The sequence below is a fragment of the Pipistrellus hanaki genome, assembly GCF_964339955.1.
Source record: "Pipistrellus hanaki genome assembly, chromosome: 15".
Taxonomy (NCBI): domain Eukaryota; kingdom Metazoa; phylum Chordata; class Mammalia; order Chiroptera; family Vespertilionidae; genus Pipistrellus; species Pipistrellus hanaki.
The window spans coordinates 11071853-11092906 of NC_140517.1; the positions used below are offsets into that span (position 1 = coordinate 11071853).

The 21054-nt window shown below is 58.8% G+C and overlaps 1 protein-coding gene across 4 annotated transcripts; it reads left to right on the top strand.

Annotated features, from left to right (window-relative positions):
• The first annotated feature begins 438 nt into the window (after nt 1-438).
• RIPOR1 (RHO family interacting cell polarization regulator 1) lies at nt 439-19226 on the top strand. Of its 4 annotated transcripts, none has more exons than XM_084861010.1 (22): nt 439-578; nt 10275-10401; nt 10518-10673; nt 10830-10908; nt 12240-12263; nt 12360-12413; nt 12550-12702; nt 12794-12857; nt 12952-12995; nt 13074-13199; nt 13604-13752; nt 13827-13956; nt 14038-15765; nt 15842-15963; nt 16721-16853; nt 17090-17225; nt 17349-17510; nt 17785-17943; nt 18082-18278; nt 18365-18448; nt 18561-18651; nt 18796-19226. In XM_084861010.1, the coding sequence occupies exons 2-22, from the start codon at nt 10298-10300 to the stop codon at nt 18891-18893; spliced, it is 3993 nt and encodes a 1330-aa protein (XP_084717136.1). In that variant the 5' UTR covers nt 439-578; nt 10275-10297; the 3' UTR covers nt 18894-19226. The 4 variants fall into 4 exon arrangements, with proteins under 4 accessions (XP_084717136.1, XP_084717135.1, XP_084717134.1 ...); XM_084861009.1 differs by lacking the exon at nt 439-578 and adding an exon at nt 9208-9423 and having other exon boundaries at nt 15845-15963; XM_084861008.1 differs by lacking the exon at nt 439-578 and adding an exon at nt 9210-9423.
• Nucleotides 19227-21054: the final 1828 nt, after the last annotated feature.

Here is a 21054-nt window from a genome sequence, read left to right on the forward strand (position 1 = left end):
CCCATGGCTAGGATTCAGGCCTCCCTGTTCCCCTTTTGAAACTGGCCCTGATTCCTTCCTCTAACCAACTCAACAGTGGCCGCCCAGGAACTGTTTCAGGCGGCCAGAGATTGGGGGGTGGGGGAAAAGAGGTGCTGAAAGTCTCTAGAGGTCATGGAATCTGAGGAGGGGACCAGCCAGTGGGGCTCTCCGACACGAACCCGGTTTTGGGGTATGAGATGGAAGCAATGGGACTGCCTGCCTCTGCGAGCGGTTCCCGTAGGGCCGCCCCGTTCCCGCCGATGCCGATGCCCAGCGCTCCGGCCACCCTGACGTCCTCCAGGGTCCCGCCTCCCCGCCGGCCGCCCGCCGCCCCGTTAGCCCGGAGGGCGGGGCCAGCCGCCGGGCCCGCAGGGGTGCACGAGCTGCGGGAGCGCAGTGGGTGGGGCCCAACGGGCCGGGGGCGGAGCGGGGCTGCGGGGCGGCGGGTGCTGGGAGGGAGGGGCGGGCGCCGGCCGCGGCGGCGACTGCGGCGGCTGCAGGGTGACCAGGCCGGGCAGCGACCGGAGCGCGAGGTCCGCGGAGCCCCGCTCAGCCATGTGAGTGTCCCCGCCGTTTCCGGGAGCCGTGGTCCGGGAGGCGGGCTGGAGCGGCGGGCCCGATGCCCCCCCAACCCCCCTACCCCAGCGCCGCCCCGTAGGTCCCGGATCTGTTGCCCCGGCCGCGGCCCTGTCCCACATCCCTCCCTCCCGGGGCCCCGGGCCGCGCGGTGTCCTTCTCCCCTCCCCCTGGGCGCGGAGGACGCAGCTTCGCCCCACAAAGCCCTGGCCTGCGGCCCTGCCGCGCCCGCCCGGAGCTGCCTCCTTCCAACCACGGCGTGTCCCAGGCGGCCGTGCCCCAGGGCTCTGGACTGGGCCAGGCCTGAGGGCGGGCCCTGGGCGCCAGCCTGGGACCTGGCAGGGTGGCTTCCCGGGAGCCCCGCTGCCTTTGCCCCTGGAGAGGCTGAGCGAGGAATGGGGAGGAGGCGAAAAGGGGTCCTAGTCGGCCTCCAAGATGAGCTCATCTTCCCGGCCACACCGACCCACCTAAGCCTAAGCCGCTTTGGGGCCTGGCCCGAGGTGTCCTGGCCTGGCCCGGGCTTTCCGCCCAAACCTGGTGCGGCTGCAGCCGGAGAGGGTCCCCCCTGCACGGTGGGAGGACAGACCCTGTGTCCCTGGACATCGGAGGCTGGTGTGGGGTCTCTGCAAGCAGCCAGGCCCGAGCACCCCGCGGAACTGGTTTGGGGAAGGGGCTGCCGCCCCGGGAGGAGTTGGGTCTGTGCCCTCCTCTCCCCGGGGAGGCCTGAGTGCAGCTTCTGGACTGACCCTTCCAGGGCAGTTCTGCCGGGCTGCTGCTAACGGGTGTGCGGGCTGGCTGGTGAGCACCTCGGTATGCAGTCTAATGTAACAATAACGGTGCCCCTGGCGCCATCAGTGGGGCCTGGCCCTGGGTCTATACTAATTCAGCTCCCACACAGCCATCTGGGAAGGTTCTGACAACCTGGCCGATGCAGACACAGGCCCAGAGAGGTTAAGTGGTATTCTCAAGGTCACACAGCTGGTTTGGAGAGGTGGGAATTAAAATTCTTGCCTCTGCACGTACTGTCCACCCCCGTGGCAAGGAGGAAGACAGGCGGGGGAGGGGCAGGATGAGAACCAGAGAGTGAAATACAAAATACTCCAGGAAGACACTAGGAGGCTTGACTTAGCTCCCACCTCAGCCCTCACTCTGGGTGCTGGCTGGAGCTGGGAGCCTGGACTTGAGTGGGGGAGGGAGGAACACGCGGGGTGCCAGGATGGTTCCACCGGGTGGAAAAGCTGGCGGGAAGGGTGCCGCTGAGTCAGGGCAACCCCTCTTAGCGGCTGGGACTCCACGGCCCTGGCCCCAGGAAGCCGCTAGGCTTCTAGCACGAAGCCTGCGGGCTGGGGAATGTGACCAGCTGACCAGGGAGGGGGCCGGCAGGAAGTGAGGCCACAGGGCTGCCTCTGCCTGGTTCCGGGGTGGGGGGGTCCCAGGCCGTGCTGCGCCCCTCGCCCTCCCAGCCCCAGCAGTTTGGCATGACGTCAGCAACCGGGTTTGAGGCATTGCCATGGAGACCGGGGCAGGCCCAGGAGGGATCCCATTCTCCCTTGCAGCCCCCCTTGCCCAGATTATTTTTAGCTTCTGTTTACCTCAGTCGGGGCTGTCGTGGCTGGGCTGTGGGGCGGGGCTGGACTGGGACTTGCAGAGGCGATTGGCCTAGTTTGATTGGCTTGGCAAACCGCTGAGCTGGGCCGTGCAGGTGGTGGGACCTCCTGTCTCACACAAGTGCACAAGTTTGGGTGTACGGAGGGCATTAGGGGTTGCAGGATCTGGGGAGTCATTAAGGTGGCCAGAGCTCCACTGCAGGCCCTGTCACTTTGGGACCTGGGTTCTTTCCCATGTCCAGAGCAGACTTCAGGGCTGGTGTCAGTCCAGAGAATTTTTTTAAAATATATTTTATTGATTTTTTTACAGAGAGGGAGAGAGAGGGATAGAGAGTTAGAAACATCGATGAGAGAGAATCATCGATCAGCTGCCTCCTGCACACCCCCTACTGGGGATGTGCCCACAACCAAGGTACATGTCCTTGACCGGAATCGAACCCGGGGCCCTTCAGTCCGCAGGCCGAAGCTCTATCCACTGAGCCAAACCGGTTTCGGCTCCACTGGCTCTTGTCAGCCAACCCCCATCAGTTCAGGTGGTCTGTCTCCCTTAGCTCAAGGGATTCAGTCCTTTCCTTCCCCCGCAGCAGAGGGAGATCCTCCTGTCCACCCCCATGGAAAGATCACTCGGATGGATATGCCCATAGTCACTTGGGCGGAGTCTGGACCAACAGTAGTACATCCTGGTCCCTGTGAGACTAGGGGGTTGGTGGCAACAAAGCCCGAGACAGAGAAAGAAAATCGATGGGACATTCAGCATGCTCGGAGTCCAACCCACCCACTCAGTTCCAGAATTCCAGGGGCCCCATCCCGCGGAGTAGGAACTTGCTGATATGAGAAAGTGGGGAAGGGACAGGGAAACTTGTCTGTGGGTATGGGAGTTCGGGTAGGCCAGACTTGAAATCTACCCCTCCAATAGCTCAGGACCTGCTGCTCCTGTGTCTGGGCAGCACCGTTCGCTCAGCCAACCCCCTGCCCCCCACTCAGCTCCCCGCCTCCTTCATCGTCCTGGGTGCAGGCACAGAGGTTACTGCAGTGAGCCAACCCGACAGGCCCCAATCTCCAGAGTTCACAGTCTGGTTGGAAGACAGACCCGAAAGGAGAACCGAAGACCTAGTTATGTGGCCTCGGGGATCAGAGGGAGAAGTTATGAGATACACTTAAAAGGGGAACTAACCCCAGGCAGACTTCCTGGAGGAAGAAGTCATAGGGTAAGACTTGAAAAGGGAGAGGGCAATGGTCAGGGTGAGAATATTTTTATTTTATTATTTTATTTTTTTAAATTTATTTTAAAAATATATTTTATTGATTTTTTACAGAGAGGAAGGGAGAGAGATAGAGAACCAGAAACGTTGATGAGAGAGAAACATCGACCAGCCGCCTCCTGCACACCCCCCCACCGGGGATGTGCCCGCAACCAAGGTACATGCCCTTGACCGGAATCGAACCTGGGACTTTTCAGTCCGCAGACCGATGCTCTACCACTGAGCCAAACCGGTTTCGGTGGGGTGAGAATAATTGGAAGAGGGTACAGGAGCAATAGGGGGCTGCTGCTCACATGCTGAAGAGCCTTGCAGGGATTGAGAGAGAATCTCAGTAGCTGGAACAGAAAGACCATGGCGGGAGCCGGGGACTGAGGGAAGGAGTGATTGAAGATATCTGAGGGAAGCGACAGTCTCGTGGGTCATGTTAGAGAGTCTGGACTTTATCTTCAGAGCAGGAAGTTCCCCATGGATGTTTCACGAGAGTCAGAATAGAGGGACATTCAAGATTTAGAGTCCCGAGGTCCGGCGGCCTCCTGAGTTTGAATCCTGGCCCTGCCATTTACCAGCTGTGTAATCTTGGGCAGGTTAATAATGGTTAATAACAACAATTAATATCTGTGTGCTTTCAGTGTGGTAGTGTGTCCACCCCAATTTCCCTACCTCACATACAATTCTGCCTTCCCCAAACACCCCTTATGGAGGAAAGTATATCATTTCATTTCCCCAATAGGCCTGTGACACAGCTGTTGTTATTATTGTTACCCTCATTTAACAGATGGGTGTATCCAAAGACCAAAAAGGTGAAGGAATGTCTTGCCCACAGCCAGTTAGCCTCCGGTTTCTCATCTGTGAAACAGGACTAATGAGACGTACCCCATGAGGTTGGTGCTAGGATTCAATGAAATGATGTTTGTCAATTAAGCACAGTGTAGTGTCTGGCCCATGGAAAGCACTAGATAAAGCACAGTTTTTGGCATTGTCAGGTGGCTGGAATTTTAAGGAGAGCAATATTGTTAGTGAATAAAGAACAGATCAACCTGGCCCTTGTGACTACGTGGTTAGAGTGCCGGCAAGGGTCACGGGTTGGATTCCCAGTCAAGGTCATGTGCACTGGTTGTAGGTACACTCCCTGCCCCTGGTTGGGGCACTTGCAGTAGGCAACCAGTTAATGTGAGAGAGACACCCCGATGTTTCTCTCCCTCCCTCCTGTCTACTCTCTCTGAAAAGCAATGGGAAAAAGATCCTCAGGTGAAGCCTGAACCGGTTTGGCTGAGTGGATAGAGCGTCAGCCTTGGGACTGAAAGGTCCCAGGTTCGATTCTGGTCAAGGGCATGTGCCTTGGTTGCGGGCACATCCCCAGTAGGAGGTGTGCAGAAGGCAGCTGATCGGTGTTTCTCTCTCATCGATGTTTCTAACTCTCTATCCCTCTCCCTTCCTCTCTGTAAAAAAAAATCAATAATATATATATTTACTTAAAAAAATTTTTTTTAAAGATCCTCAGGTGAGGATTAACAACAACAAAAGGAATGGACCATTATGAGTAAGAGTGGAGATGGGGAGTGAGTTCATTGAGAAGCTGCAGTAGGGTTCTAGGTGAGAGCTGGTGTAGCGTGGACCTGAATTCTACCTGTGGGGGTAGAGGAGAGGGGACAGGATCCAGAGATGGCAGAAGTAGGTGGCTTGGTGGATGTGGAAGGTAACAGAAACGGAGGCATCCAGGATGACTCCTAGTTTCTGTCTCATGGAACTGTGTAAATAGACAGTGGAGGCAAGAGGTGAATTCAATTCTAGAACTACCAAGTCAGCACATCCCTAATAGCCCACTCTGCATTGTCACTCAGCTTCCCGGAGACAACAGGCAGGCAGTCGGATATACAGGCCTGAGCCTCAGGAGAGCAGTTTGGGCAAAAAAGAGATAAGGAAGCTGGCAACGTTTAGATGGCACTGAACTGTGGGAGGTGTACACAGCCCAAGGGTAGGAAGAACGAGCCCCACTAGGGATGGGGAGAAAGACAGATCCTCTGTGGGAAAGTAAGGTGTGCAGCCAGAGAGATCAGTGGTAAACCAGGGGCATGTTGCCTCTTGAAGTTCAAGGGAAGGAAGGGCGTATGGGAGAGGAGGAGAGCCTCAGAGTGAAAAGCTTTGCGAAGATCAAGCAGAAGAAGGACTAAACATTGGACATGGATTCAGCAGCAGGGAGGCACTGGTGACCTCATCCAGACCAGTCAGAGGAGTGATGGGTACAGAAGGCGGTCCAGGATGAGAAGAGGAGGGGGTGGTGTGGAGAGGAAATGGAAGGACACAACTCTTCCACAAACTTGGCTCTGAGAGGGGCTGAAGGCGGTGTGTGTGTGTGTGTGTGTGTGTGTGTGTTACTAGAAAGAAGAAAAAAATGGGTCCACAGAGGGTCTCATTTCTTTTTGTAGTTTATTTTTTATTTTATTTTATTGATTTTTCAAAGAGAGGAAGAGAGAGGGATAGAGAGCTAGAAACATCCATGAGAGAGAAACATCGATCAGCTGCCTCTTGCACACCCCCTACTGGGGATGTGCTGGCAACCAAGATACATGCCCTTGACTGGAATCAAACCTGGGACCTTTCAGTCCACAGGCCGACGCTCTATCCATTGAGCCAAACCAGTTTCGGCTCTTTTTGTAGTTATTTATTTAAAGTCAACTTGATATTGAAATATAATATGCATACAGAATGGGCACAGTCAGTGGTCCAGCTCGATACATTTTCTTTTTTTTTTCTTTTTTTGTGCTCCAATAGAACTTTAATTACAAAACAAATGGCAGGGCAGATTTGGCTCACAGGCTGCCATTTGCTCGATACTTTTTCACAAGGGAACACAAGGGATTAGGAAATAGAACCCAGATTAGGAAATTGCACATCAGCACCTCCCTGGAAGCCCCATGTCCCCTTCCAGTCACTATTCTCAAGGGTAACTACTATTCTGATTTCAATAACCATATGGATGAGTTTGGCCCATTTCTGAACTTCGCATCAGAGGAATCACACGTATATCCTCTCTTGTGGTCTTGCTTCTTTCACTCAGCATCACATCACGTCTGTAAGATTCATCCATATTACTGCGTAGTTGTATGTTTCTTCTTTTTGTTGTAGAGCATTACTTTATCAACTGATGGCCATTTGGGTAGCTGCCAGGGTTGTTTTTTTATGTGGGAGTGACTTGCATTTGTTTGAGGCCTGTAGAGGTCTGAAACACTGCTCTTCTCTGAGAAGGGACAGAGACGGCTAGGATTTCTCCAGCGGGAAATGAGAGCCCGGCCGAGGTTGAGATTGCTCTGAAGTTCCAGCCCCGCTGCTGGGCCAAGGCCTCTGGCAGCTCCTGCCAGCCTGCGTGCAGGTACAGGGAGTCAGGTTGTCAGGGTTGGTCTCTGCCAGGTAGGAGAGCAGCGCAGAGTGCCGGGGATATTAGCAGCAGGCGAGTGACGAATCCCGGCTGTGGATTCAGGCTGGGAGAAGGGTGTGCAGGGAAGGCAGGGAAGAGAAGGTAGGGGGGAGCTGGCAGAGAGAAAGCAAGCAGAGGCGGATTGTGAGCTCTGTGCAGGGTGGGGTCTGTGCGATTCCGGCTGCATCTCCAGTTACTGGCACATGCGGGAGTCATATGGGCCCTCTGCCCTGGGTGGGGGGCAGTGCCCAGGGTTGTCCTTCAGTGAATAGTTAACAAATCAGCTGAGAGCCCAAGAGGTCTCAGATAGAAGCAGGGGAGGTAGGGGTAATTGAGTCAGCGTGGTTGTGATTCAGGAAAGGGGCATTCCAGAGCCAGGTGATAAGGCTAAATCCCATGACTGGGGATCGGGTGGCTGAAGATTGCAGATAGGCCAGTGTTGGACAGGTAGCTCACTGAGTGCGTATTTGCCGATGTAGCACCCATTTTTCAAGAAGAGAACAGGGGCCGAAGCTGGTTTGGCTCAGTGGATAGAGCATCGGCCTGTGGACTGAAAGGTCCCGGGTTCGATTCCAGTCAGGGGCATGTACTTTGGTTGTGGGCACATCCCCGGTGGGGGATGTGCAGGAGGCAGCTGATGGATGATTCTCTCTCATCGATGTTTCTAATTCTCTATCCCTCTCTCTTCTTCTCTGTGAAAAGTCAATAAAATACATTAAAACAAAAAACAAAAAAAAGAAAAGAAGAGAACAGGGGCTGAAACTGGTTTGGCTCAGTGAATAGAGTATCAGCCTGTGGACTGAAAGGTCCCAGGTTCGATTCCAGTCAAGGGCATGTACCTTGGTTGTGGGCACATCCCCAGTAGGGGGTGTGCAAGAGGTAGCTGATCAATGATTCTCTCTCATCGATGTTTCTAGCTCTCTATCCCTCTCCCTCTCTGTAAAAAATCAATAAAATATATTTAAAAAAAAAAAAAAAAGGGAACAGGGGATAGCATTTCTCCAGCTGGGGTCCTTGGGCATCCGGCATCTGAACCTATAGGGTGCTGGTGGGCTTATTGGAAGTGTGGATGCCTGGGTCCACCTAGCTTCTCGGGGAGAAAGGAAGCCCGGTGCCACAGCACTGAGCATCAAGGAGCAGGAGTGTTTGAGAGGGAAGAGCACCTGCCCCTCTGAGGACCCGGGATGCCCAGGGGACCCCAGGCATGGTGGCCTCTATCCTGGTATTGGAAGTGGACAAGGGGTTTTCTTTTATTATTATTTTAATAAGTTTTTAAGATAAATTATTAAAATAATAATAAATTGTTTTTAATTGATTTTTAGAGAGAAAGTGAGAGGGAGAGAGGCAGACGTATCAAGGATGAGAGAGGATCATTGATTTGCTGCCTCCTGCATGGTCAGCGATTGGGCCTGCAACCTGGGCACATGCCCTGACTGGGAATCGAACTGTGACCTCCTGGTTCACAGGTCAGTGCTCAGCCACTGAGCTCCCACCACCAAGGGGTTTTCTAAGAAGAGTTCCTGAGCCAGGAAAGGGCTCCCACTAAGGGGATCTGGAGGCCAGGAGGATGGGCTCCGCCCCAGGAAGCAGCTTCTGTTAGAGGAGGCCCTGGCTGGACAGTGCGTTCTCTTGCCCGGGACCTGGGGGCGGGGAGGGTGGGGAGGGAGAGTGCCCAGACCGAGCACCCCCTCTGTGGGTGATGGGTGGGGGTCGGGGTGCATGGGGCTGGACCCAGTTCTTTCTCTGCTTCCTTCCCGGGGCAGTGACACAGAATGTCCCACACTGTTAGCTCCTTTCCCTTCTCGGCCTCTCTGACCCCTCATGCTCAGCGCCTGACTGTATGCCATTGGCACAGCCCCTCTGCTCAGCTGCCACTCTCTAGCCTTCACACTCAGAACCCCGACTCCCAGCCCTGTGTGTGTGCAGCTCTTTTCCCACAGGCCTCAACAGCCACCCTTTGAGTCCCCTATGCCAAACTGCGCCCAGTCATCAAACCCCCTTAGTGTGAGCCCTTTCCTGGCTCAGGAACTCTTCTTAGAAAACCCCTTGTTGCCTGGAGGTGGTAGCCCAGTGGTTTGAGCACTGACCTATGAACCAGGAGGTGACAGTTTGATTCCCAGTCAGGGCATATGCCCAGGTTGCAGGCACTCAGTGTTCTCATTCTGTTTATCCCTCCATATCCACGGCTTAACTCCTTTAACCCACCCTCCCGATCCCACCCGTGAAGACCCCCGCCAGTCCCCTCTCGGAGGGGAGCCCCCAGTCACCCCTCCCAGAGGCGGGGCTGGCCGAGGAGGCCCGGGCGCCCCCCTGGTCCGCCCGGCCCGCCCCATCCCGGCGGCGGGCTGAGTCAGGCGGCAGGAACTGGGCGGGGGGCGGCGCCGAGAGGAGCTGGAGCCCGAGCCAGTCCCCGGAGCGAGCGCGCGGGGAGCCCGGCCTGGCGGGCACCGAGCGGCCCTGGTCCGGCGGGGGCGCGGGGCGTGGGGACAGGCGCGGGCCGTGGGGGGCTGCCCCGGACCCACCATGAACACCAAGAAGAAAGGTAGGACCCGCCCTGGGGGCTGCGAACGGCTCAGGGACTGGCTAGCTCCGCGGGGTGCGGGCGGGATTGTGGGGGGGTTCGGGGTGCGTGTTTCTCCGGAGAGGGGTGGGGGGTCCATGGAACATCTCTGATCCCTCTTAAAGGGCGCGGTCGAAAGCGTCTGTGACTCAGTTTCCATGTCGGAGTCGCAGGAAAGTGAAGGGGGCGGGGCGCTTCTCGGCACTGCCCCCCACCCTGGGAATCCCCGGCTCCGGGCGCCGGGAGGGCTCCGGCGTCTGGGCGACCGGGAGCCGATGGCGGGGCTGGAAGGGGAGCAGCTTACCCGGGGCGGGCGGGTCGCAGGAGCCAAACCCGCGCAGGCCGGGCGGGCCTGTCGGGCGGCTCCGCTGGGCTCCGAGCGTGCACCCCGCCCCGCCAGGTGACCTCCGGCGGCCTCGCGGGGCGCGGGCGCGGAGCTCCGGGTCCCGGTCTTCGGGGGGAGCCCGGGGGCCGGGCTGCGGAGCCCGCCCCGCCCGCGGGTAAACAGGCGCTTCCGCACATTCTTCGCGCGCCCCGCCCCTTTCCTGCCCCTTCGCAGCCGGGGAGGGTCCCCGCGCGACCCCCCTTCCTGCCCCCGCGGCGGGCGGGGCGGCACCTCTGCAGGAAGCGGGGGCCCGGCCCAGGCCACGCAGAGCCCGAGGCCGAGGCGCCCGCCCGAGGCAGCCCTGTCCTTAGCGCGGCGGCCGGCGGGGCTGCCGGACTCCCGGCGGCGTCAGGCTGGGGCCGCGGGACTGGGAGACGGAGGACGGGGCCCCGGAGTGGGGGTTCCGAGGGCCCGATTGGCGCTGGACACTCGCCCTCGCCACCCCCAGGGAGCCCCGCGCGGACTCATTCCATGATGTCCCTGTCGGTGCGGCCGCAGCGCCGCCTGCTCAGCGCCCGGGTCAATAGGAGCCAGTCCTTCGCAGGCGTCCTCGGCAGCCACGAGCGGGGGCCCAGGTACGCAGCAGAGGGGGGTCTGATGGGGGTCAAGAGAGACTGGGTTGGAGCTGAGGGTGCAGTGAGGGTTTGGGGGGTCCCTTCTTGGCCCTCTCTGAGCGCAGCCTCTTCTGCAGGAGCTTCCCGGCCTTCAGCCCCCCGGGCCCCCCGCGGAAGGCCCCGGCGGCGCTCTCTCGGGTGTCCAGGATGTTCGCAGTGGCGCACCCAGCCCCCAAGGTCCCGCAGCCCGAGCGGCTGGACCTGGTGTACGCGGCGCTCAAGCGGGGCCTGACGTAAGCCACTCGCTGCCGAGCCCCCACCCACCCTCTCTCCGCTGGTGGGAGCCTTCCTCAGCCTCGCACCCTCTCCCCCGCTGCCCGTGCCCTGGACAGCTAGCTGGAGGCTGCGGCGGCGGTAAGCTGATTGTTGTTGTCACCCCCTTCTCCCAGGGCCTATTTGGAAGTACACCAGCAGGAGCAGGAGAAACTCCAAGTGCAGATAAAGGAATCCAAGAGGAACTCCCGCCTGGTGAGTGAAGGGTTGACAAGGCTGCCCTGGACTGCTAATGCTTTTTGCCCTTGTAGTGTGGGGGGCTGGGGCGGGCCAACCCTGGGTGACATCAAGGCTGCTTTCTGGGATGACATGGTCTAGGTGTGACTAGAAAAGGGGATATTAAGAAAGGTTGGGAGCCGAAACCGGTTTGGCTCAGTGGATAGAGAGGTCGGCCTGCGGACTGATTGGTCCCAGGTTCGATTCCGGTCAAGGGCATGTACCTTGGTTGTGGGCACATTCCCAGTGGGGGGTATGCAAGAGGTGATGTTTCTAACTCTCTATCCCTCTCTCTTCCTCTGTGAAAAATCAATAAAATATATTTTTTTTTTAAAAAAAAAGAAAGAAAGAAAGGTTGGGACCCTGACTGGTTTGGCTCAGTGGATAGAGAGGTTGGCCTGCAGACTGAAGGTCCAGTTTCTCTCTCATCGAAGTTTCTAACTCTCTATCACTCTCTCTTCTTCTCTGTAAAAAAGTTAATAAAATATATATTTTTAAAAAGGTTGGGGAGTTTCTATCCCACGTTCCCCAGACTGTACTTTCTGCCTGGGACCCAGTGCCTGGCCATGTGAGCTTCCAGTGGGCGGGTGGACCCCCACAGACATGAATAACAGATTATATTTAGTGGTATTGAGGGGAGCCATGGTTCTTCCTAGGGAACAGCTCAGGGCATCCCAAAGGGGGAACACTTCTGCTGGGTTTTGAAGGATGAATAGGAGTTCTCTGGTCGTGGGAACCACGCATGAGGAGGCACAGAGCTCTCTTCCTAGGGGTTGCAGGGTTGCAGGAAAGGGAGTGGGCTAGGGGAGGGAGGGACCCAAGGGAAGAAATGGTGGGAAGGGTGCTGGAGGGGTCTTGGGGACCATATCTTTGTCTCCAGTACCCAGCACAGTTCAGGCATGTGGAAAGGTTGGTCAATCCCTGCTTTGGCTGGAGTGGCTGTGGATTGTGGTGTGAGGGGGAGGAAGGCTGAAAAGGAGAGGAGCTAGCCCACTAGCTCTAGCCAGTTTGGCTCAGTGAATAGAGCATTGGCCTGCGCCCTGAAGGGTCTCAGGTTTGATTCCAGTCAAGGGCACATGCCTGGGTTTGGGGTCTCGATCCCCAGTAGGGGCTGTGTAGGAGGCATCCAATCAGTGATTCTCATCATTGATGTTTCTATCTCTCTCTCCCTCTCCCTTCTTTTTGGAAATTAATAAAAATACATTTTTTTTTTTTTAAAAAGGAGAGGAGCTAGATGGGTCTGAGTAACAAGTGCCCCTCTGGAATATATACTGTACCTTCTAAGTGCTCCCTCTCGTCTTCCCCTGCAGGGCTTCCTGTATGACCTAGACAAGGTGAGTGCATAGAGGACGGTGTTGGAGGAGGTTGGCTCCTGGGGGAGGATACAGGGCTCTGGGCCTCAGGCTCTTCCTGACACACCTCTCCCCCAGCAAGTCAAGTCCATTGAACGCTTCATGCGACGGCTGGAGTTCCATGCCAGCAAGGTACGTGTGCAGCATGCATGAACACAGGTGTGGGTTTCGGGGTTGCGTGTCTTAGGGAGATGGGGATGCTAGGCCCCGGGTGAGCAACTCCAGTAGTGAGTCTGTCCCCCCACTGCCACCCCACTCACCTGCCCAGATCGACGAGCTGTATGAGGCTTACTGTGTCCAGCGGCGTCTCCGGGACGGCGCCTACAACATGGTCCGTGCCTACACCACCGGGTCCCCAGGGAGCCGTGAGGCCCGGGACAGCTTGGCCGAGGCCACTCGCGGGCATCGAGAGTACACGGAGGTGAGGGATGGGTGCCCAGGAGGCGGAGGCTCGGGGTTTGGGAGAGCGGACTGGTTGTTGACCCTCTCCTGTCCCTGTCTGTCCCTCCCAGAGCATGTGTCTGCTGGAGAGCGAGCTGGAGGCCCAGCTGGGAGAGTTCCATCTCCGGATGAAAGGTACTGGGTGGTGGGGGCAGACCGGTAGTAGGGAGAGGGATGTGTGCGCTGAGACCTCTCCCTCAACACGGCTCTTCTTTTCCTCCACTCCCAGGACTGGCTGGCTTCGCCAGGCTGTGCGCGGGTGATCAGTATGAGGTATGAGGATGTGCAGGGAAAGGCTGGGATGTCAGGGTCACAACACCGAGGGCTGCCTCATCCTGCTTGTTCCCTTAGATCTGTATGAAATACGGGCGTCAGCGCTGGAAACTACGCGGCCGCATTGAGGGCAGCGGAAAGCAGGTGTGGGACAGTGAGGAAACGGTCTTTCTTCCTCTGCTCACGGAATTCCTGTCCATCAAGGTTAATGTCTCTGCCCAGGACCACGGGACACATGATCCAGGACCCCGTGAACTCCTTTTGACCCGTACAACCCTGGGACCCACCCGTCCTGGCTCCACGGCCCTGTGAATATGTGATGCCAAGATCTTCTGACCCTGTGCCTATGTCCCCAAGTCCCCATGAGGCTGTGATCCCCATGACCTCAATGACTCCACAAAGTCAGGCCTCTCTGATCCCCAGGCTCACAGGGTGTTTCAGGCTTCTGTGGCCCTATTACCCAGACAACTCCAATCCCTGCAACCTCCGCATGACCCCATGACCCCGTGACCATTGCAAAACCTTTTATGCAAATTCAGACTTTTGATCTCCCATGACCTCATGACCCCCTACACTCTTGTGACCCCATGATGCATTCTTGGCTATAGGTGACAGAGCTGAAGGGCCTGGCCAACCACGTGGTCGTAGGCAGCGTCTCCTGCGAGACCAAGGACCTGTTTGCCGCCCTGCCCCAGGTTGTGGCTGTGGACATCAATGACCTCGGCACCATCAAACTCAGCCTGGAAGTCACGTGGAGGTTGGCGAGGTGGGGGAGCTTGGGGGCAGGGCCAGGAGCCAGTGGCATCTGCTAACAGCCTCTTTCCTCCCCAGCCCCTTCGACAAAGATGACCAGCCCTCGGCTGCCTCTACTGTCAACAAGGCCTCCACAGTCACCAAGCGCTTCTCCACCTACAGCCAGAGCCCGCCAGACACACCCTCGCTTCGGGAACAGGCCTTCTATGTGAGTCACAGCCCGGGCTCAGGCCCCGCCATCCCTCAGGGGTCTGACAATGACCCTGAAATGCCCTCTCCTCTCTCCCAGAATATGCTGAGGCGGCAGGAGGAGCTGGAGAACGGGACGGCATGGTCCCTGTCATCCGAATCTTCGGACGATTCGTCCAGTCCGCAGCTCTCGGGCACGGCCCGCCACTCCTCGGCCCCGAAGCCCCTGGTGCAGCAGCCTGAGCCTCTGCCCATCCAAGTGGCCTTCCGTAGGCCTCAGATCCCCACCTCCGGACCCACGGAGGAGGAGGGAGCCGCGGCCCCCGTCCTGGCCAATGGGCACGCCCCCTACAGCCGGACTCTCAGCCACATCAGCGAGGCCAGTGTGGATGCCGCCTTGGCTGAAGCTTCAGTGGAGGCTGAGGGCCTGGAAAGCCAGCGATCTAACCTGCCTGCACACCCAGCTCCCACCCCTAGGGAGCATCCTGGTCCTGTCCCTCCTGCCCCGGACCCTGACCGTTCTGCCACAAGCCCCCCTCTCAGGGCAATAGGCCCTGCTCACACATCCACAGACCCTGTCCCATCCGTACATCAAAACTCTCTTCGCAAGGCTGCAGACTCCGGCTCTCCTGAATTGCCAGGCCCTGCCCACACTACTCCAAGCTCTACCTGTAGTGCCATAAGCCCTACCAGCCGTGCTCCAAGCGTCACTCACACTGTCACAGGCTCTACCCACAAGCCAAAGCCCTCTACCCTCCCTGCTACAGACCCTGCCCCCATTGCCACCGGCCCAGGCCAGACCACCACCACCACAAGTCCCACCCACAAGCCAGTGCTTTCTACCCTCACTACTCCAGGCCACAGCCCCAACACTACGGGCCCAGTCCAGACCACAAGCCCCAGCCACCCTGTCACAAACCCGACAGATATAGTCACAAGCCCTACGGTCAAGCCCATACTCTCTACCCCCACTACTACAGGCCCTACACCAAGTGCCCAGAGCGCAGCCCAGCCTACCACAAGCCCCACCCATACCACCACAAGCCCCTCCCATGCCACCACAAGCCCCTCCCATACCACCACAAGCCCCACCCACACCACTACAAGCCCCATCCACACCACCACAAGCCCCTCCCATGCCACCACAAGCCCCACCCACACAACCACAAGCCCCTCCCATAACACTACAAGCCCCACCCACACCACTACAAGCCCTACCCACACAAGCTCCACCCACACTATTGAAAGCCCCACCCACACGATCACAAGCCCTACTCACAAAGCCAGTATGTCTACTCACACTACTGTAAGTCCAACCACTGATGCTAAGGACCCAGTCCAGACCACCAGAAGCCCCACCCACACTGTCACAAGCCCCACCCTTGTAACTGTAAGCCCTTCCACTTCTCCAGACCGTGCCACGCTCCCCAGCCCCTCTGCACACACGGACCCCAACCCACCGTCCCATAGCCACCCAGCTTCCACTCCCTGCACTCCGGCAGATCCCACAGCCCCAAGCACCTCCCGCCCAAGCCCTGCCTGCTCCAGTTCGGAACCCCTCACAACCCCTTCCCCAGCCCCGCCAGAGCCCATCCTTCAGAACCCAAGCCCCCCTCCCTCACCCTTCACCCCTGGGCCCCAGCATTCAGACGTTAGCCTGGCCACGACTGCCCAGGCCCCAGTCCCAGGAGCGACAGGAGGAGCTGGAGACAGGAGGCTGGAGGAGGCCCTGGGGGCCCTGATGGCTGCCCTGGATGACTATCGTGGCCAGTTCCCAGAGCTGCAGGGCCTGGAGCAGGAGGTGATCCGGCTGGAGAGTCTGCTCATGGTGAGGAGGGCCGGGCTGGGCTGTGGCAGCACGGGAAGGGCAGCCGCAAGGTCTCTGACTCCCTTCCCAACCCCAGCAGAGGCAGGGCCTGACTCGCAGCCGGGCCTCCAGTCTTAGCATCACTGTGGAGCACGCCCTGGAGAGCTTCAGCTTCCTCAATGAGGACGAAGATGAAGACAATGATGGTCCCAGAGACAGGTGACGGGGGCTAAGCGAGATGAGGTTGGGTGAGGGTGAGTGAGGCGAGTGCCAGGTGACAGAGTAAGGCGAGGAGGGAGAAGGGTGAGGTGGGGCCAGGTGGAGCATATGAGTAGTGCAGCTAGACTGGGAGTGGATAGGAGGGCTGGGCGTGCTTGTGGGAGCATCTGTGTTTATCCCTCCCATGTACTCCTCATGTGTCCTTGACGCCCTGTTTCTAACCAACCCCATCTATCCCTAGTGCTTCTGACCACCCTCCTCCTCGCCCCTGCCATGTCCGCCTCCCTCGCCAGCCTCCATCCGCCCGTGAGCCCTTTCGGGCGCTCCCCACAGGCTGTCCTGGAGAGCCTGGCCCCGCAGCTCTCTGGGACCAAGTGGCCTTTGAACATTCCAAGTTGAGGGTCATACCCGGCCCCTCCTCCATCTGCTGATGCCCAGGTCACAGCCCTGTGCCCTGAGCCCCTTGGGCCACAACCCCTTGCATTTCACATTGCATACATAGACCGTTTCACTTGCATCCCGCTGGATGTGGCACAGGGCAGAGGGACTCTGAAGACCACTGCTACCAACTGCTGGTCCCAGCCCCTTCCTCCTTCTGGAAGTTCTCCGTGAACTTACCCATTGTCTGTTGTCTGTGTGTTGTCTGTTGTCTGTGCGTCTGTTCTTCCCTTCTGGGATGGGGGGGACTTAATAAACATACACTGGTGGCCAGATGGTGATGTGTATTCCTAAGGTGGTTGCCACAATTTTCTCTCAGGCCCCCAAGCAGCCTGGAGCCTAAGGCTGAAGACAGCCTCATCTCGCCCAGTGCCCGCCCCCTCAGCACGGAGTGTCCAGCTCTGGACACGGCCTTGGTCCAGCACCTGTACTACTGCAGCCGCCTCCTGCTGGTGAGGCTAGTGGTATTCTCCCCACCCTCCTTTCACCGCAGAGAGCTCTCCACACCTGTTCTGAGTTCCATTCCCCAATACTCCAGGCCCCTGGCATCCGGCTCTTACCGACCACCTCCCACACTATGGCTCCCTCTAACCTCTCCTAAGGCATGCTGGGACTTGTAGTCCCCGGGCTTCATGCTCCCCAAGTTCTACCCTGAGATCTGAGCTACTTGGCCACCCCTTTTCTTCAGAAACTGGGCACCTTCGGGCCCCTACGCTGTCAGGAGGCCTGGGCCCTGGAGCGACTGCTGTGGGAGGCCCGTGTGCTCGAGGTGGTGTGCGAGCTTAGCAGGCGATGGGAAACCCCTGCCACTTCCGCCCAGGAAGGTAAAGGCCCCTTGGCCTCTGGCGTGGTGTCTGCCCCGAAGTTCCTTCCTCGTTCTCCCCAACCTACCCTTGTCTGCCCACCTGCCTACTCCGTTGCTGAGGGTCTCTTACACCTCCTCCCAGTGGTGCAGTTCTCAGCCTCTCGGCCTGGCTTCCTGACCTTCTGGGACCAGTGCACGGAGGGCCTTAGCCCCTTCATCTGCCCCGTGAAGCAGGTGCTCCTCACCTTCTGCAATCAGTATGGTGCCCGTCTCTCCCTGCGCCAGCCAGGCTTAGCCGAGGCCGGTGAGTAAGGCTGCCCCCCCCCCCCCCCCCCCCCGCCCTCCCTTCCCAGATCCCCAGGGATGGGACCGCAGGGAAAGCCAGGTCAGCTCATGTGGACGTGCTGAGCTGAGCATTGAGAAGAAATAGCCAAGGCTTGTGCCTTTGGTGCAAGAGGACCCAGATGGGTAGGGTTTGGGCGAGGGGCCTGTGGATCTGAGCCTGGGGTGGGAGCCCTCTTTCCTCGAAGGGCGTGGGTCCACCCAAACCCTGAGGTCTCTGGCTCTGCTTCCCACAGTGTGTGTGAAGTTTCTGGAGGATATGCTGGGGCAGAAGCTGCCGAGGAGGCCCCAGCCCGGCCCTGGAGAGCAGCTCACCGTCTTCCAGTTCTGGAGTTACGTGGAGACCTTGGACAGCCCCTCCATGGAGGCCTACGTGACGGAGACCGCTGAGGAAGGTGAGGCAGCAGCCCTGGCGACAGAGTGCAGACGCTGTGTGTGGTATGGATGAGGCATGGAGGAGGACATGAATGTGCAGGAGACCCCACCCAGGAAGCTCCTGGCCCCACTACATTGTTCCAACGTCCTGCTTTCAGTGCTACTGGTGCAGAATCTGAACTCCGACGATCAGGCCGTTGTGCTCAAGGCCCTGAGGTTGGCACCCGAGGGGCGGCTGCGAAGGGACGGGCTTCGGGCCCTCAGCTCCCTGCTCGTCCACGGCAACAACAAGGTCATGGCTGCGGTCAGCACCCAGCTCCGGAGCCTGTCGCTGGGCCCTGCCTTCAGGGAAAGGGTGAGTGGGGCAGGGCTCCCTCGAAGGCAAAGGCCGGGGTACCAGGCTCCCAGTGTCTGGCTAAGTGCCCTCCTACCCTTACCCAGGCCCTCCTGTGCTTCCTGAACCAACTCGAGGATGAGGACGTGCAGACGAGAGTGGCCGGCTGCCTGGCCTTAGGCTGCATCAAGGTGATCCCTGCCAACCAACCCCTTTACCTCCCCTCGGGGCTCCCCCAGCCCCGGGCCCTGGGCTTTTCCATCTGCTCCGATGGGCCCTCCTCAGCGCTCCCTCCTCCGGCAGGCCCCTGAGGGCATTGAGCCCCTGGTGTACCTGTGCCAAACGGACACAGAAGTCGTGAGGGAAGCCGCTCGGCAGAGCCTGCAACAGTGCGGTGAGGCTGTGGGATGGGAGCCAGAGGTCAAGCAGAGTTCTGGGATATTTTGGCTGGTGGGGGTAGGAGGAGGGGGGGAGATGGGGTCAAAGGTGGGAGGACCACAGCTAGGGCTACTCCTGACTCCATTCTTACTCATTGCAGGGGAAGAGGGACAGTCTGCCCACCGACGGCTAGAAGAGTCGCTGGACGCCCTGCCCCGCATCTTCGGGCCCGGCAGCATGGCCAGCACAGCCTTCTGAACTCCCCACCCTCTGGCTCTCAGTGCCACATCCGCCCACTTTCAGGGTTCGCCAGGTGGCAGGGAGGGTGAGGGCTGGTTCCAGACACCCCTCCCCCACATATTCCTATCAATGAAAATCTAATATATTCTTCAGTTGCCCTTGGGGGTTGGTAGAGTCAGTGCCTGTAGTCAAGTGCCTCCCAGCCTCAGCTCAGCACACTTGCCACAGATCAGTGCCCCAGTGCCCCGGGCCTGGCCATCCTGCCTCTGCCCCATCACCTCCCCTGGTTTTGTATTTTATTTACAGAGTTTTACAGAAAATAAAAAAAAAAAAAGCAAAATGCCTTTCCTACATGGCCTGGCCTAGTGTACTCCTGATCTCCTGGTTCCGGCACTCTGTGGCCGTGGCCTTCCTGACATGCCCGCACTCCCAACTGTGACAATGGCATGTGCTTTTTTGCCCTGGAAATCTGGGTGGACGAGAGCCCAGGTGCTGGGCGTGGGCTTGGAGAAGAGGGCAGAGAGAAAGGGTGGTGGCGTGCTTCTGAGGAGGATCAGCCTGTGCTGGGCCTGGACGGACATTAGGGGCACAGGCTGGAGCCAAACCACGGAGCTGGCCTAGAGAAGGCCGAAGAGTGCCAGTCCTGGGAATGGCTCCCCAGCTGCTAGCACCCTGCTGCTGCCAGGAGGCAAAGAGGAAGCAGCAGAGAAAAAGGCGACGTGGTGGCTGGAGTTCCTGGCCACCAGGGGGCAGCAGAACCCTGTCTGAGAATGCCAGGCTTCTGGATTTCCCCTCCGCCCTGGCAGCTTCCTACAGAGGGGACTGAGCACTAGCAGCTCCTAGAGGGCTGGGGAGTAAGCCAGAGGAGATCCTTGCAGAGGGGAAGAGCGAGGGCCTGCGTGGAAGGAGACCAGGAAGGCTACCCAGTGACCCTAAATAACAAGTCCCTCCTCTACCCAAGCCACCTCCCCTCCATAATAACAAACCTGACTGAACCCCAGGGCCCTCCACAGCCAGCTGGCCCCTTTTGGGAAGCAGGGTTCCAGGGAGGGTTCATCTCCTCCCCAGAGGTGGCGGGCCTCCTGTGAAGCGTGTTAACCCCAGCAGGCAAAGAGCTCTGTGGGAGGAACTTGAGGGTGGGGTGGGATTGCAGGATGGCAGGCCTGTTCTAAGGAGGGCCTGAGGGAGGCCCACACCCAAGGCTGGAGAAACTGGCCCTCCACCCTTCCCTCCTCACTCCAGAGCTTCCATCGTCCAGGGGCAAGGGAGTCGGAGCCCAGGCCGGGCCTTCCCTGATGCTGGAGTCCGGTGACACACGGGAGTGTGCACCTGCACTCAGGCACACTAATGAGGTGCCAACAGTCTTTCCTGGGGGGGGGGGGGGGGTTTTGACCCAGATGCCCAGGGAGCCCCGCCCCTCCCCTCCCCCGTGTTTTGGAGCTGTGTATAAGAGGTTTGGCTGGCCCTTCACCACCTGCTGGGGGCACCTGCACTCAGGCACACTAATGAGGTGCCAACAGTCTTTCCTGGGGGGGGGGGGGGTTTTTGACCCAGATGCCCAGGGAGCCCCGCCCCTCCCCTCCCCCGTGTTTTGGAGCTGTGTATAAGAGGTTTGGCTGGCCCTTCACCACCTGCTGGGGAAGCCACGCTGAGCAGAAGAAGAAGAAGAAAAAGAGAAACGGCAACAGGAAGGCGCACAGGAAACACCTGCCTGTGGATGCAGGTGGCGCGCTCCCGTCGGGCGGGGCTGCGGGCAAGCAGTCCTCAGCACCGCTCCGTGCTCCCTCTGTGACTGTGAAGGGCGTCGTGGGCGGGATGGTGCGCAGTCCAGCTCTTTGGGGGGGTGGGCTGGGGTGGCAGAGGGCGGGGAAGGCAAACAAGTGACAGACACCAAGCCAGCACCCAAAGCCGGCCGCAGCTGGGGCCTGCTTCAAGGTCCCCTGCAGGAGGGTTGCGGTCCAAGAACCAACCCCGGGGCCCCACTGGTAGAGCAGGACTGTCCACTGGCATCCAAAGCATAGCCCGTGTGGTGGGGAAAGAGGAAGTAAACCCTGGCTGACCGGGTTCTGGGAAAGGGCAGATGGGTGACTGGGCTGGCAGGGGTGCACACAGCTCAATCCACAGGAGAGGGCAGCCTCGACAAGAACTGTGAGGTGGAAAGATCATCTCCATTGAGGGT

What these genes read in the sequence shown, in the direction of transcription:
- RIPOR1 (XM_084861008.1), top strand. An exon ending in TGGAGTTCCATGCCAGCAAG is followed by an intron (nt 12,414 to 12,549) that starts GTACGTGTGCAG and finishes TCACCTGCCCAG; the next exon opens with ATCGACGAGCTGTATGAGGC. An exon ending in GCCCTGCCTTCAGGGAAAGG is followed by an intron (nt 18,279 to 18,364) that starts GTGAGTGGGGCA and finishes ACCCTTACCCAG; the next exon opens with GCCCTCCTGTGCTTCCTGAA.